The sequence below is a fragment of the Haemaphysalis longicornis genome, unplaced genomic scaffold (assembly GCF_048455015.1).
Source record: "Haemaphysalis longicornis isolate Haplotype H1 unplaced genomic scaffold, Haemaphysalis longicornis Haplotype H1 scaffold_9, whole genome shotgun sequence".
Classification (NCBI taxonomy): Eukaryota; Metazoa; Arthropoda; class Arachnida; order Ixodida; family Ixodidae; genus Haemaphysalis; species Haemaphysalis longicornis.
Window position 1 is genome coordinate 132,149,026 of NW_027526460.1, and position 17,447 is coordinate 132,166,472.

The 17,447-nt window shown below is 51.9% G+C and overlaps 1 protein-coding gene across 1 annotated transcript in view; it reads right to left on the reverse strand.

Moving 5' to 3' along the window:
- The window catches only part of LOC144152999 (toll-like receptor 7), an 88,128-nt gene that overhangs the window by 33,114 nt on the left and 37,567 nt on the right, over window positions 1–17,447 (reverse strand). Inside the window, exons 2-3 of the mRNA XM_077684618.1 lie at window positions 10,206–10,494; window positions 3,422–3,603 (exon numbers count right to left, since the gene is read on the reverse strand). Coding sequence (XP_077540744.1) covers window positions 3,422–3,603; window positions 10,206–10,494 — 471 coding nt within the window. The remainder of the gene's footprint in view (window positions 1–3,421; window positions 3,604–10,205; window positions 10,495–17,447) is intronic.

The window sequence follows — 17,447 nt, forward strand, 5'->3', positions numbered from 1 at the left end:
CTTTGGCCGGATGGCTGAATCGAGTCACAGACAGACGGACAGACATACAGACATACAGACAGACCAAAATTTCTGGGTTTAAGTAGCCCAAGAAAGACTATCGTCTTTAAAAACTTCTCCCACCTCCCCTCGCGGGAACCCCTGTGTAGATGCGACGCATAGGGGGTTCCGTTGTTGTTTCCGTTAGGTTGATTCTCCCATCGCGTGAAACGTGCCGTGAACACCCTGCCGCGGCTATGACGCAACACAATCCAACACAATCCACTTTAATCCAATCCAAATCCAATCCAAGCCAAGCCAAGCCAAGCCAATCCAAGCCAATCCGTTCGAATCCAATCCAATGCCCCTCGCTCGCGAGGGAGTGTTCGCTATCGGAGAGGAGAGGGGGTGAGTGGCGGAGAGCGCAGCTCGCGCGGCGAGGAGAATGGGGGAGGGGTGTGGACAGACAACAACGACGCCGTATGGAGGGACAAGGCGAGTGAATGAGATGACGTCACATCTAAAATAGGTACACACAGGGAACCACCTCTTACGTCTGATACTCAGTCACCCTCACTATACCATTTGAGTTCATTTTGCCGCCTGGCCGCCGTTCTAGGTATCCCCCAGGGGGTCATCTTCTGTTCCGCTGAAGTGGCTCGTAATTGAAAACTTTATAAATTACTTGGCCACAACTTCATCTCGAGTCCGCGTCCACGCGTCTCAAATCTACCTTGCGATGGATGCTTAGAAAAGTGGGTGCTTAGATTCGCATGCAAACTTTTTTCCAAACCCTATCCCCTTCCCCTCCCCCACCCAGAAAGTAGGGGAGGGTGTTTAGAATCGCAAAAATAAGGTCATTCGACTTTCAGACGCTGCTTAACCACAAGATCCGCACCTTGTCCATGATCGCGCACGCAACACTCGAATTTAGCGGCTTCAGATGGCAAAACACATGCGCGTCTACAGCCACGACTATGCGACATGTGTACTGACAAACGGGAATAATGCGAACGATGCTTATAGGCTGCCAATCCCGCTCTACTATACTGGCACCTCCACACGGTATAAGCCTACTTCATTTGAACTGCGGGGGAATTCACTTCCGCGGGACGCTTGCGCTTTCCGAAACCACCGAATATACAGTGGGGCTCTTCGATTTACAGTCCCGGACTCACCGCGGACACCCCGAGAAGCAGTCCGAAGTTGAATTTTCCCATGTATCCCTATGGCTTCGGGGAATCCTCGGACTACCCGCGGACTATCCGCGGTGAGTCCGAGCCTGTAAATCGAAGAGCCCCACTGTCACCGCATCTGTATGACGTTATTCAAGTCAGCACAGACCCTGTCCACGAAGCGACGCCACAACAAATGCGCTGGTATTGGCAGTGGCATATGAAATAACAAAACACACACGTGTATAACTAATTCACTACAATTAACGACAATAAGACGCAGCAAATCGAAGGCAACTTAACATCAAAAGTGACGTTGTGCGCCCTCTCTTGCGGAGAATCCAGAACTGTAGGAATCCCGACGTCAAGTTCCGACAGGTTTTCCTTTCCTTTGCAAATATCCAGCCGAAGGCGAATCCTGCTGGGTGCCGGAAAACTTCCGGTGCGCTCGATTTCTCGTGCGGTCTCGCGTGATTGGCTGCACGCCCGAAAACGTCACCTAAAGCGACTCAGGCAGCCAATCAAGCGAGACTGCACGAGAAATCGAGCGCACCGGAAGTTTTCCGGCACCCAGTAGGATTTGCCCCCCGAGTATGCCCCTTGGTCTAAAGATAAACGGGGAATTGGGACATCCTGCAGATGCGGTGGCGCAGGTGTCACCAGTGACGGCAGGTGTGTAGGCAAGAAAAGAATCCCGAGACGTCTCCACTAACGTGAAACCTGGTGAGGGGCGAAGCATGTAGTGCGTAAGTGTATTCTTAGCACCTTGGCGTTTTTGCCAACAGAGATGAAACCGTTAACAATTGGTGGTAGAGGTATACAGCTTTGCTGTAAAGGTCTCTTGTCTTTGAAGCACGAAGCTCTCTAGCGCGAGGTGTTGGAAAATGAGTGTCCCGGTGTTCTTTGGTACGCGTTGCATTCTACCGCGTGGCGTAAACGAGTATCCCGGTGGATTAGTACCGTGAATACATGAGACGAACGACGATTACGACGACGACGACAGGAGACGCCAACAGCCCCAGACCCTAAGGGGCTTCGCCCCTAAAAACCCTCGCTCTGAGAAAGACCTGTACAAAATGTTTGAACCTATATGTCATGCATTATTTAGGGATCACCAACTACATTGTACGAAGCCGTAAACTGCGCTGGTTAAATCGGGATAAATTTTCCCGACTGAAAGGCGGTTAAAGCGGGAAGAAAAAGAAACGGCGGTTGTTGGCGTGCGGCGCTGCGCATGAAAGGTCAGGCGTGTCTCGTGATTTTTTCAGAGGAGGACCACAGAGTTGCAATGTGACGTCAGTGCAGTAAGTGCGACGTCAGAGTGAGTAAGTTCGTTTGAAGCAACAAGCGCATGCGCTCACTCTCTAGCGTCGAAGTTGACGCAGCTATCTATCGCACCAGGTGTATTGGTATTTTCGTTTTCAGCAAGCGTTCGGTACAAGCGTTAACAGCGCCAAAGATGGCTGTTCTGACCGCTTTTCATTTTCATGCATGTGTACCCGGCGTAATATGTACATAAATACCTTACCAAACACGTTGGCGTGAACCGATTACGAATGACAACTCACCTTGGGGCCTGCTACGTTTGCCAATACCCACCCTCCTGCCTTTACAAACATTTTATTTGCTTGTTAACGTTTTATGTCCGCGGGAGTAAAAAAAGGGCCCATCTCCCCGCGAGGGGGACTCGAGTAAATGCGTCGCATAGGGGGTGGGTGTATTGCGTTAACGTTTAGTGTTTGGGGAGTTGGTGGTAGTGAATGCGTTGTATCAGCAGCTTCTTGACGTAGTTTGAATGAGTCAAGGATATAAGGCGCGTTCGTAGCCTCCCATTCTGTGTCGGTTTTGTGGCGCAGTGGGAAGAGCACCATGTACCTCGCGTTCCGCCCACAGGTAGTGAATTCGTTGTATCAGCAGGTTCTTGACGTAGTTTGAATGAGTCAAGGATATAAGGCGCGTTTGTAGCCTTCCATTCTGTGTCGGCTTTGTGGCGCAGTGGGTAGAGCACCATGTACCTTGCGTTCCGCCCGCAGGGTCGTGGGATCGAAACCAGGTGCCGGTAAGTATTATTTTTTTATATAGTGTAGGGGGAGGGGTGCGGACCTGTTGTTGAGAGCGAGGAGGGTAGCGTGATACGGGAGAGGAGGAGTGGGGGAGAGGGTGCACCTGGAACGGCTGTTGCGGACGCCGAGGCACGCCGACAACGCCGGGTGACATCGTGAGTTAAATAAATGCTCTGCATTTAAAAGAGGCGAGGAGGAGCGTGCCTTTGGAATGGCTGCGAACTGTCGAGGCCACACCGGCGCAGCGACAGCGATCGCAGCGACGTCTGGAGGCCGAGGAAGGCGTCGTCGCTGTCGCCCTGCACGAAGCTGGACAAGGGCGTGTCCCAGAAGTACACCTCGCTCACTTGCACGTCCAGGAACAGGTTGCTTGGCAGGTAGCCCAGCTGCACGACGAACACACAACACGCGGTCACAATCCTGGAGAAACGCTGTGCTCGGGCACAACTTAAAGGGACCCTGCTTCGCTTTCTCCAACTTTTTTGAAAGCTTAAATGCTTGCAGAACGTAGTCAACCAACACATACAGTAGTGGTCGCAAAGTATCTCAGCCAAAAATTACTGTGGCCATCAGATAACTTAGAAACTTGCTCAAAGGATTTTTCCCTTTCCCGGTCCTGGCATTCTTGGAGCGCCGGAATTGCGTTATTACGGCAGTGTAGGGTAAATTGGCGGCTTTCCTTCAGTTGCAGCAATTAATGAATTCTTCAGCCACTTAAAAAAAGCCCCAAAAGCAAAGCAGAAATGAAGGCGTATCTGCTGCGACGAGCAAATCCCGCAGTATCGCTCCTTGCTGGCGATAACTATCGCTTTTGTAGTGCTTCCAGAAGCAAATGAAACAGCGCAAGCGTTCATCAGAAGCGTTACAGAGCCCATTTAAAAAGGGCAACGGAGGTTGTCCCTCCGGCGGCTATTCCTCCGTGCGGCGCCAAGAGGGCGCCACTGTGAGTATTTCGAACGTGATACCAGCCGCTTCCGCGATTTTTCCCAAGAAATCTGCTTATAAATTACCGCAGTGACGACAAAAAAATCAAAGCCCTTTTCTTCATAGAAAGCTGGTTAAAACGTGAAACGTTCTCCCATGCAAACTGAGTCAAAGTCCGAAATCCAAATCGCTTCGCCCGTGTCCGATTGACGCATCGGATAAACGTCAGCTCTAAAACGCGAGGAATCCAGGTTCGATTCCAACCACGTGAAGTGCTTTTTCAATCATAGCTTTACAACTTTCGTCCAGCGGTTTCGCGGAGGATGCGGAAGTTGACCTTTTGATCGGAGTCACACCCTCGGCGACACACCTCTCGCCGCGCATCGCGTGATTCGCCGGGCCCGCTGTCGGCGCTGCGCAGAGGGCCCCGTTTTAAAGGAGCCATGAAGAGAAAATACAACTTCGTTTAATTTGAAAGAACTAGGATTCAGTATCTCACTCAGCTCAATTACAGCCACAAAAAGATGTTTTTTAACGAAAAAAAGCAAGAAGTATTTAGAAATTTTCCGATTTTGCACCAGAGCGACGTGTTATGAGCAAGAATGACGTCATGCGGGCCAACAATAAAATATAATTTTCAGTGCGTTAACTGCACGTTAGCATTCAAGTGACGCAGTCAAATGGAACCAGAGGCCCCTTTACAGACGTCCAGTCATGTGTCGTCGCGACTGGTCAGTTAGGCGGCCGCCAATCGCACAAACAAGGTTCCGTGACGTCATAGAAAAGCTGCGGGAAATTGGCTAGGGGGTAGCGACTGCTTTACAAGTTTTCTTTAATATCTCCGTTATTTGTTCGAAGATTGCGATGATATTGGTATCATTGTTATCGGGACTAAGCAGTCTTTCTAATAAACCCAACTTGTATTTTGTCTTCATGGCTCCTTTAAGTCGTTTTGCGACTTAGCGGCGGCGCAGCGGAAGCCGACCAAAACCGCCGCCTTCCACGCATGCGCCGCTGGTGCCGCTGGGTCGTCTCACGCATCTTGCGCCGCGTTCTCCGTGAAAGAGGAAAGCCGTGTTCGCCGAGAATGAAAGCGAGGCCGGGCCTCCTTCTGTCAGCGTTGCACGGGACCGAACGACCTTGAGCCGTGTTTGGCAGTACAGCTACATCAAAGGTTAACCAAGCGAAACAAAGACTCAACCAAACTAAGCCAAGCTTTTGCTTTGCTTAGCTGGGCTAAGCCGAGGTTAGCCGAGCTAAGGTTAGCTAAGGTTGGCTGAGCTAAGCCGCAACCGTTTTCCTTGAGGCGCTTGTTGGGAAACCCATTGTGTAAGTTGGCTTTGCCGCAGTGCGCTTTGGGCGAAACGATTTGGATTTTGGACGTTGACATCGGACTTTGAAGACGTCATTTTTCACTCACGATCATCATCGTCGTCAGAGAAAGTTGGCTTTCCTGCAGAGCGTTTTGGGGCAACGTCGCCATCAGAGGGGAATAGAAAACTTCGCTATAAAAAATATAGGCGAGAAATAGCAGACAATGTCACGCATTAAGCGCAATCTCCTCTCAAAATGTCCTCGTGTTGACGTCACAAGTTCGTCACTTCGGAGGAGTGATACCGCACATGAACTACTGCCGCTCTCAACTTCCACCGGATTCAACTTCCATGTGTAGAAATGGCACCAACCTCCCAAAGAGTCGTGACACTAATAAGAAACCACAAACAAAGCGGGCCACATTTTCAACTGTCCTGTCGCGCTAGAGGTAAAGATGGCTGGGCGACCGGCACCAAATTATGGGGAGAAAATTAGGCGGGAGGTCGGAGTATATCGAGGTGAGCTTGAGCAATCTTGAGATCTATACTACGAATAAAAACGCATTTGCCAAGCTTAGTTCCCCCCGGCATGGCAATATTTTTCGTTCAAACGAATAGATGTTTGAACTGTGTACAGTCGTTAAAACTGTCAACAAAAAGTTAATCTTCCCGCGAGGGAACCCTGGTGTGATGCGACGCATCGGGGGGTTCAGTTGGTGTTTCCGTTGGGTTGATTCTCTAAATCGCGTGAAACGTGTTGTGAACGCGTATGATGCATTTCCATCACATGCGGGTGTTCCTATACGCGGGACGATGGGCGTAATTGTTGTGTCACACCACTCACTGAAGGGACCGTCGCTTCCATCACGTCTTCGTCGGAAGAATCAAGTCAAGCACGAAGTAGTCAAGCACGAAGTAGTCAAACCAAGGTCACGTCAGTGCGAGAGCGAGCGCTTGACTGAACCGCCGCGGCGCGATACCCGCTTTATATTCACAGCGATTGAAGGAGAGGAGACAACGGAGGAGAGTCGCGCATGCGCGCACTTGCGCGCACCGGAGCAGTTGTTAAAGGGGCCCTAAATAGGCTGCCAAATGTTACGATTTTGCGTGCGCAGTCACTGGAGTACTATCCAAGGAACGTCATCCCGCAAAAATTGTTTAAATGCGTTAAGTATTAGCCGAGTTATCGCTCATTAAAAGGGGCCACCCATAAGGCCTGGGGCTCTCCTCCTCTAGTAGCTCCTCCGAAGCACTGTGGAAGCCGCGACGTCATCGACCCGGCGCAAAACCACCGAGAGAAACAGGGCAATCCATCACCCTCCTTGATGTACGTGCAGTCATTGGCTGCGCCAAGCCCTGCGCGCGCTTTTTTTTTTAGCACTCGACGCGCATGCTCCGCCCACCAGATTCCGGTTGCACGGTGAGCGCTGTCGCTGTGGTTCGCGTTCGCGGCGCCGCACTGGGCAGTGTCTCGTGCGTCATAGAGGCGCGTCAGAGCCGGAAAGAACTGCGTCAGAGCGCGCAAGTGTGGCGGCAAGGTATGGTTGGTGAGCCAGGGGAGGAAGTGAAATCATTTTTTCGTGTTTGTGCGGCCCCTGCTTTACGCAGAGGTGTAATATTTGGTACACGTTGTCGTGAAGGGGTACTCTGGCGATTGCGCGATTGAAATGGCGACATTCGGAAGCCTATTTAGGGCACCTTTAACGCAGCGAAGCGCGCGCGAAACAAGCGCGCCAGCTGTGGTATGCAAATGAGCCGGAGTGAGAGTGTTGCACACACCTGTGGGAGAGAAGAACGGAGGAGGGATGCGGACGGACGCCGCAACGACGACGCAGGAGGGACAAGCCCGAGAGCAAGAGATGCGTCGCATCTAACAACAAAACATGAGGTGCCTGCGTACGCACAGAGTGGCAGCTCACGATAGCCACAGCCGCGTCTTTGACGCCTGGTTATCGGCCCTCACGTGCCCTACTGCACTCGGGTGCTTCAGCGCATGCGCACAGCCTGACTTAGCAGCTTGAGCGCTATCGTAAGCCTTGACGACTGTACCTGTACATGACCGACTATCGTAAGTTTTGACGACTGTACCTGTACATGACCGACTGGTTGTCAACGTGAGCAAAGAAAAATATACGAGTACTAGTACTATGCGATCAGTGATAGCAGAGATCGCCTTGCTTGGGGCAGACAAAAAAAATCAAGGCCATTCGCCCAGTGATTGGGGGTGACCAGCGGAGCTATAAAGTTATTGTCCCTTAGTTACGGCCGTCACCATAGCTTTGTTGTCGCTACGATATACACTGATCGGACTACTTACAACTGTAGACTCATTTTTGCATGATGTCATATATTGATGTGTAGGCACCGACGAATCGTCGGTTGGACACATCCACATTGAACTCACTGACTACGACTACAGAGGCCGTATCATCGCAAGTAATCCGAGGGCAGTTCAATGGCGCCGAAGCCCTTCTAATGCGAAAGCGTCTATGTCCATTCGAAAGCCTGAGACGCTTCGCTTCCACCCTTCGTCCTCTTGCCGCTTGACACGATCCGCTTCCGGCCTACGCGTTCGAATGCCTTCGATCTGTCTGCTACGGGTTGCGCCGCTGCTCATTCGCTTTCTGACGAGTTAAAGCGCGCGCTATGGAACGCCTCGCACTCCAAAATGACTTGAGCTTCGAAAAAAAAAAAAAAAAAGAACGCGCAGCCTCGGCAGTTTTCGTGTGAGGACATCGAAAATGTTTGGAAACCTCGCCTAATGTGCAGCTCCGCTGTAGAACTGCAGCGCGCGGAATACGAGTGTCTGTTTGCATTAAAGGGGTCATCAAGGCAAAATAAAACCTGGTTTAATTGGAGTGAACTTGTCTTTGGTAACTCTCACCTCTATTACAGCCACGAAGGCATTTTCTAACCGAAAAAAAAAAAAAACGCAAGAAGCGTCAATAACTTCCAAATTTCCCCTATAGTGGCCCTATACGGGAAGCAGTGACGCAATATAAAAGAGAGAGAGAGAGAGAGAGAGAGAGAGAGAGAGAGAGAGAGAGAGAGAGAGAGAGAGAGCGCTTTAGTGAATACTGAAGAGCGACGCAATAGAGGCCAGTACCAAAAACATACGTATCAGTCTCTTAAAGGGGCACTGACACAAAAATTTTGCATCTTGTTTTTTTTGTTGCGATAAGTAGCTAGTGACCTACTTATAACCTGTATAAACCTCATTTGCTTCAGCGTGCGACGGTTGTTTAATTAGAGGCATTTTCAATGCGGCCAGTCGCAGTTTCGGTTTCAGCGAGTGCCGCGAAACGATGGATTTTGTGGATTTTGTGTGAACAAAGCTGACCTACATGACCGTCAGAGGGATATCACAGAACAGAGCCGCCGTAGCACTGTCGAATCCGCATCGACGGCAGTTTCTGCGAATGCCCCCACGTACTGATCTCGTGGGGCGCTTAATTAAAAAGCGACCGTGGATGTGACGCAGGCGCTACGAGTGCAAATGCTACCGCGGCTAAAGAACGACGCGCGACGCACGAGACCGTGGGTGGCAAGACGCGCGCTGGGAGCAGCCGGCCGGTCTGCCTACAGGTCCGCCTACAGATGTGTTCGGCTTAGCACTGCGGCGGATATTCGAGTGCCGCTCTCGTAAGCGGTGCAGATGACAATTTTTAATGCAACCCGCCATCGCATCATTAACTCCTTTCTCATGTAAGCCACCATGGTCGGGACTTGGGGACAATTTCGTGCAGCGGTAACGAGCTATCACTCGAGCTACCTGCGCCGGCCTGGGCCACTTCGCGCCGTGGCCGCCGCCTGCACAGCGACCGTGCGGCTAGATCAGTGAGCTTTTCGTGCCTCCGGCGCGTTTTCGCATCCAATGGTAATAAACAGTAATAGAAACAGAGTGCCTGGAATCGCTGTAGAACTTTGGTTGCGGCCAGCTGCCCGATTAGCTGACGAAATCACGGAGGCCACGGCGCCTCCGCCGCCAACGATCGGGTCGTTTGTTCTCGAGAGCACAAGCTCCGCCCTCCGGCTCTCCGATTGGAGCGGCGAGCCGGGCGAGCAGGCCAAAAACGCCGGTAGTGCGGAAGCGGCAAACACAAACTCGTGACGTGTTGGATGTTGTTTATTTACAATTGCGCGTGGTCCTCTGCTGGCTGCTCGGTTGCGTTTCGCCCACTTCAAAATTGATTTTAAATATGTTTTAGGCTGTATTCGCCGCTGATATTTTGCAAATGATGTATATGTGTTCCCTCCAATCTATCTCCGAAGTTATCTCGCCTCCAAAATTTTGTGTCAGTGCCCCTTTAATTGCACCTTTGCATTCGAGTGACACGATCAGATGGAATCAAAGGCCCCAGTATAATCCCCAGCCATGTTTGTTGCCGGTAGCTTTGATGTGTGGCTGCCAGTCACACGAGTCGCCAGTCGCCAGTCTGTGACGTCATGGAGACCTCGCCAGAGTAGCTGTGGCTCCGACATTGCTGTATCTGTTTTAATATCTTCATTATTTGTTTAAATTTTGGAATAAAATCTGTTTAATTGTAACCCGGACAAAGCAGTCCTTGCAATGAAAGATTTCTGTTTGTTGTCCTCATGGCGCCTTTACGGACGACTGTACACGGATAGGTAACGTTTGTTGATTAGTTGCAACGTACGGACCCTTATGACAGCCAACAGGCATCGCGGGTAGAACACTGTTTATAGAAGCGCGTGAACCTTCCTGCCCCAATGCAAACAACCGCACGCACCGTGGAGACGCCGAGCAGGAACTTGTCCACGCGGTGCTTCCGGGCCGGTGCCAGGATGCTGCCCAGTTCCTCGAGGCTGGACACGTTGGAGCACGTGATCCAGACCTGGTTTCGCGACTGGTTGTTCGGCGTGCGGTCGTAGACGCTGCAGTTGCAGGGGCCCGCGCTGAACTTCTTGCAGTCCAATGGAAGGAACGTAGCCGAGGCGAGCCCGAGTCCGCTGAGAGCCACAGCCAACGCCCCGAAGTACATGATCGCCGCGGGGCTGCCATCTTTGCGGCTGTGGAGACTGGATGCAAAAAGAGCAAATAATAATAATAATAAATTGGCTCACGTGTAAAACGTCTGAACATAGTTATTATGGTTGAACGCAATTATGCAGGAAGTGCTTCGTGAAAGTTTGCTTTTACTTGGCATTCCGCAGCCTGCGGTCTAGCTGTATCTACTGGATGGTTTGATTCACATTTTCGTTTGCGCTCAAGGGCACGCAATAAACGGCCTAGCCGGTACTGAGCGATCAAGCGCACGCGAAGCAGCCGTTTCACACGCGCTTGGTCACGTGGTGCTGCAGCAGCAAAGCTCCCAGCGAGTGAGTGATAAGGAAAGCACAGCTTGCGCACCGGCGGCTGATGGCTACTTGCGACGCGATGAATGACCTTGAAATATGTAGCGTAGTAAAACTTTCGCTTTAAAAGAAATCCAATTCATGTTTGCGTGTAAGACTTCGCGGCCGCACAGTTCCTTGATATATAGCAAGTTTCTGCACTGCAAAACCAAATTAAGGAAAACTGATTGATTGATTGATTGATTGATTGATTGTAGGGTTTAACACGCCGACGCAACGCAGGCGATGAGGCGCGCCGTAGTGGAGGGCTCCGGATTAATTTTGACCACCTGGGGATCTTTAACGTGCGCCCAAATCTCGTATAGACGGGAGCTTTTTTTCGCCTCCATCCGAAAAGCGGCCGCCACGGCCGGGAATCGAACCCACTACCTAGTGCTCAGCAGCGCAACGCCTTAGCCACTGAGCCACCGCGGCCGGTCAAAGTAAGAAAAACTTAAAAAAATATTTTTAGAAGCTTCTTAACTTACGATCGCATCGACCGAAGCTCTGTAAGGACAGCCTAAGGAGCTAATTTGCTAAGCCAAACGAGCTAAGCGCAGAACTCCTCACGCCCCTCTTGCTTTCTTCCGTCCGCTTAACAGGCGACTCCGGGTTTTGCTGATGATGGTCGTTTATTGTCACCGAATCAGCGAAGTGAGAAGGGTGCCAAAAAATTTATTAAGAGTGGAGTAAACAACGACAATTAAATTTGGGGAAGTTGAGGGGAATTGAAATGTTTAAAATAGAAATGAGATAACTTGCGTATGGTTCTGTGCTATAACTAGGCAAGATTTGAAGTGAGATGAGGAAATTAATCTCCTTTTAAACTTTAGCAACAAGTCGAAGAGGATCGTTAGCTGGAAGGAATGATGCCTATAGTGGAACATTGTATCTGTAAAAGTCTGGAAAGGGAAGTTCTGTGTGGAGTGCGTTAGGTTTATTTAGTATATGAATTATTGATAGGCCTTCTCTGCACCTCTACACAGGGGTCTTGGACATCCTATGAGTATGTGGGAGTCTGTCGCACGTGTCTGACCTATTGGTGACCTCGCTGAGGCAACTTCTATGAATCTGTTCTGTGTGAAGTTATTGTCGCCCCAGCATGGTTTTTATATGTTGCTTCTTGTAGGTGCGTTTCCTCCACTCATATTGCCATCTATTGCGAAGCTCTGCATACCTGCCTCGACAAACTTCAAGGTGCTGTCCATATGCCCCCCCTCCCCCTCTCCTGGTCGTTAACTTGCAAGAGTAAAATAACCAATCAGCGAGCAACCTAACCAGTTCTAAGGCAGGAAAATTCAGTTGTATTGAACAGCCATTCAGTTTCCCCAGAGAGGAGGAAGAGCGCTAGGGAAGAGCGCAAGGTCGGGAGCGGAGGGCGATAACGTGGCAGGAACGGCCCAAGACTATCGTCTTTCGGCTACATAGCAGTGAAGAAAGCAGACACGCGACAGATGCGAAGCAGCTTATGGTCGCGCCTGTTCCCTCCGCCATTGTGCGGCGTACACACCCCCACTGGGATTCCCTCCTGCTGGCGACCTATACTGTTCGTCGGCAGGTGACAGCTCCGTGCAGCGGGCTCATCTTGCGGCCGAAGTGGTCGGACGGGAGAGGCAGAAAGCATTTTTAATTATTGAGCTTTCGGGTCCGTCGAAGGGCACGCCGCCGTTGACGTGCTGCGTGGACGCAGTGGAGATAACAGTACGACATCCGCGCCTTGTATCAGGTGCGGAGCACCTTAGGACCTGACAATGTCCATGCGCGTCCATGCGCATAGCATTTACAATCGCAAAAAATCGCACTGGCACCGCAGGGTTCGAGCCTCTGTCTGGTAGACCAGACAGAGTCAGTGTCAGTCGTCTTACCCACGGGGCTACGACGGTGAGTTAGTACCCGAGCGTCAAACGGCTTTCTCCCTCGCCTGTAACGGTGCGGGGTACATTAGGACCTCCCAATGTCACTCCGGATGTCACTCGGGGCGCAACTTGGATGTCGTTTCGAGTCCCCGTACTCCGCACCCTCACCATAATCCACGGAGTGGAGATACTGCCATTTTTTTTTAATTTCACAAAGCACACCGCACTTTCCTTGTTCTGGTCATTTTATATTTTCAACTTTGCCGCTCAACCGTTAATAGTCAAGGCCAGTCCAGGACTCACCACGGTTCTTCCCAGGCGCAACCCCGCATCCGTTTTTCCCACATATACATATCGCACGGATTGTGCAGCCCGCGGACAACCAGCCCGCGTACTTAGTTCCGTTCTTCCCGCGCCCGACCCCAAAATCGGTAGTGGTGCACCTTTTGTTTTCCAATGTACTGAAGGAGACAAAAATCTGCCTCAAACGTCATCACGACAATGTAGCACATACAACGTGCAATCACGCCGAACACCGATAAGGCGAACGTATACGCACGACAGCGAAACTGAACTTAGTTTTTCGCACCACATCTCAGCTGATAGGACCATCGTTACACCACTGTGATATCAAAGGAAGGTGGCACGATAACGCCCGGCAGAATGGTAAACGCAATCATCACAGCAAACCTGGCTAACAGCACGCAGCCGTAAGCCGTTTCGTGCTTCACGGCCGCGCGTTCACGGCCGCGCGTTCTAGCAAAGACTGTCGTGGTTCGAGCGATCCAACGTCAGAGGTCAAATTTGGTTCGCAGCTTGTGAGAGTGCTTCCTGAGCATGCAATCTACCTTTCGCCTCACTTTGATTGGCGACAAGAGCAGTCTTCTACGATACGAGGCTGGGAGCGCAACCCTGGCGAAAAATGTCGTTCAGTGCCTCCGGCGACGCCGCTAAGCTCCATCTGCACTGGCAGCCAACCGGAGCCACTAATTGCTACCGCGAGTTGGAAAAAAGGTGAAGACCCCGGGATGCAGTGCGCGGGAGGAGCCCGAGGAGAGGAGAATGCGGCATCAGGGGAGGTTGGCTTGCCAAATCTGGGCCACCTGACGTCATGCTCGCTCCTAAAACTTTTCTTCCTCCATGGTATTTTTAGCAGCATAAGCAGCGCCTCAGTTCACTCAGGGGCGTGTGTTCAGCGTATGAAATAATCCATAAAAATAAAAAACGGTCTTAGTGCCGCCGTACTGTGGTATATGATGTCTTCACAGCAGAGCATTTTTGTTTAAAGATGAAGACGACTTAACAAAGATCATCTTTTGTTATAAGCAGGCTTTTCCACATTGTGCGTTGGCAAATTTGGCAAAGCAGTTAGCAAGAAAGCATGCACATAGCTCAAAACACCAGCAGAAACCTGCACTCCTGAGATGCCCTCCGCACAAACTGAGGGAGGGCATTGTTTGCTTGGAGGTGGACCTGTCAATCATTAGGCTGTCGCCCACCCAGGGGATCAAATACTTCCCCCGGCCAATAAGCATCGCCTTTTCGTCGCCCCTGAATAGCTTGCACGAATAACCGAGCACTAAGAGATCCTCGTCCGGTTTGCCGCTGCGTTCACCGCCCGCGGCCCAAGTACGGCCATTAGACGACATTCTAATTCACAATACTTGTAATGCTTCGGGTGTGGTTGTGGTTTAATTTAAGTGTAATTTAATTTATTTTGAACAAAGAAAAAGAAAAAAAGAAAGTGCACTAGGACAAACAAAATGGCTGACTCTTACTATACTCCAAGTTCGTATGTGCAGCGCGAATTGCAGTCTTCTCGGTCACGGCGCATTGCTGCTGCCTCTCAGGAAGTGATCGCGGGATCAGCGAACGCACGGCGGCGCGCGCTGCTCTGCCGTTATTTTGCAGCTTGTTGCCGCCGCCGGTCCTGTTGTTGTAAATCGTGTTTAAACCTCCCGCCCAAACGTCAGGTGGTCCGGATGAGCCACGCAACGAGGAGGACGCGAAGCGCATCCACCGGTTTCCTCACACGTTGTTCAGCACCCACTCTTGACTGCTCCAGTGCGTTGAGGCAGCACTCACTCATGGGTTCTCTCGACGGCAGTGATGGTAAGCCTGTGCGTCGGCGGCGCGAACTGCATCTGCGGAAGTGAACTCGCATCATCGTAGAGCGCACGCGCTGCTATGGCGACATCTCGCAGCGCGTCGCCACCACCCAGCAGTCTCACTGCCTCCCCCCCCCCCCCCCCCCCCTACGCATTCGCCATGCGTCACCGCCGTGGAGCGTCTCGTGCAGATTCAGCACACAGACCTCCCCCGCATGCTTTCTCCATGCTTTCCTCTGTCATTTTCTTTCTGTCTTTGCTCGCTCTGTTGCGACGTCGACGCCAATGTCAAACCGCAGAAACGGCCGCCAAAGTGCTGCGACCTAAAACAACAACAACGAACATTTATTAAAAGGGATGGCTCAAGGCCACATGGGGAAGAGGAGGGAGGGGAGATGAAGACCTCAATAGTGTCCCAACATGGAGGAGTCCAGAACGAACCGCCAAAGTGCGGATAAAGTATGTTTGATGCGGCCCTTCGGACGGATCCAGTCCTCGTAAGCGAGTACCCAGGCAGGCCGATGTGTCTCACGTGGCCCTACGAGACCTATGCAGTCCCATACAAGGTGATGGATGGTTGGCTTCAGTGACTGCCCACATGCGTAGCAGACATACGAACGGTCGGATGGTGATGCCACCGCAGATGAAAGGTCTTCGGAAGCTGCTGCCGTGGAATTGCCGCTCCTCATTGTTCTATTCGAGGCGTGCCTCCACCTGGCCACGACGTCATCTGTTAAAGCGTATCCGGAGCGCGCACGGTTCAGGAAGACATGTGCAGCGCGGCTAAGCCCAGGAGGCACTGGGTCCGGGTTGATGGGCACTGTTGAAAGGATCTCCTGTCGGCGGCGCTGTTTGCGGCAGCGGCGTTCGCCATCGGGATCAAAGCAGAACTCCTCAGTGCGGGAGCCGTCAAGCTGCGGGCGGAAATTTCGACAAGCCTCGCTCGCCAGCTGATGGGCCCACTCACTACCGAGGGCTCTTGCGTGCCCGGGTGTCAGGCGAACGGTCACAGAAATGCCAGTGCGCTGTCGCAACGTTGCAAAGGAACGTTTAATGTTATGAGCGACTGAGTGCCGTCTGGGTGGTCCAATGAGATAACGTAAAGCCTCTGCGCTGTCCGTAAATATGCTGACGTTTCGGTACGTTTGGGGATCAGCTGCCAGTACGCGTACAGCCAGCTGGACCCCCTCGTCGATGGCGCGAAGCTCCAGCGCTGTGGCGGTAGGTGGTATAGTCATCTTGAAGGTGCGGGTTGTGTCTACGGCCGGTACACGTGCAACGGCGGCGAGGGACGCCGTTTGTAAATGGCGCCGCCACAAAGCAGCCACGAAGACAGAAAGTGTTGATGAGTCTTCTGTGTTCAAGGGAGGGGCGGTGACCGAAGGAACATGTCTATGCGATGGTGACGTGGAGTGGGTGCTGGCCGTTGCTCAGTAATGAGCTCATCCTCCCAAGGTGGAATGTGGTTATGTATGGTTGGCACAGACGTGTCGAAATCCTCGCCGGCATGGCATAGTAAGCGGCGACCCTGGTGAGTGAGATTGCGACGGTCTTTCGCCCCCTCTGCCCTGGATTGGATTATGCTTTCAAGAGTGGAAATACCAGCGTACCGATAGAGCTCCTCAATCCTTGTGTGTCGTGGAAGCCCAGTTATAGATCGAAGCGCTTCCCGGTAAAGGACTTCTAGCTGGTGGGTCTGGTGTTTTGTGAGGGAATAGCACATGGCGCCATATGTGGCTTTGGACACAAGTACACTTTGCACTAAACGCCGAGCTACGTCCTGCGATGCCCCGCCAAAGGTGTTGGAGATGCGGCGAATGAGGTGCAGGAGGCTACGCCACTGCGGCCGAAGTTGCTTGATCCATTCTGTAGCGCCACCGTTCTGGTGAACGGGCACCCCGAGGACACGCACCCAATCCTGTGGAGCAGGCTGAAGCGAAACGCCGTCAATGGTTAAATGAATCCGGGAGCGTTCTGCAGGTGTGCCCCGTATGGCCAGGAAGTGTGTTTTCGCCAGCGATATTTTCATTCCAGTGGGAGCTAAGAGGGCGCTGAACATGTCTAGGGCCTTCTGTAATTGACGCATCGCGGCATCGGTTGTGGGGTGGTCACTAAGCCCTAAAACCTGAATCGCCCAATAGATATGGTCTCGCTAGCAAGCCAAACGATCTGTCGCGCAAAGATTAACATGAAGCGGGAGGGAGGATTAACGTTAAACGGCGCAAACTGCGGAAGGCGGATAAAATGACAAAGCTCCCTTGTCGTAACTTTTCCCCCTCACCTCTTGTAGCAGACAACGCTAGTCATCTGCATTCCATTCTGCTCCTCACGAGCTGTCGCAGGCTCTCGTGGCTGCGCCGGCTCTCCCTGCTTTTTCTAGCACGTTCTATTAAAAGCCCGAAGACATGTCTCTACGCTCTCTAAGCATGGCGCCGCAGTTGAAGGACCCAGGGATCCAGCATAACTTTTAAGCAGAATTGGCCGTGTTTGAACGGCTGAGGCAGAAGAACATTGCAGCAAACTAGCGCAGCGGCGAGATATACCGCGCCCAAGATTGCTGAGGCTGTCACTTTCATGCGACTTGCGAGCGCGCATAAATGACGTCGACGCGACAGAAACTGGGCTCGTTGCGCTTCTCTCGCCGCCCCGGAAACGCAAGCCACAGATTTGCGGC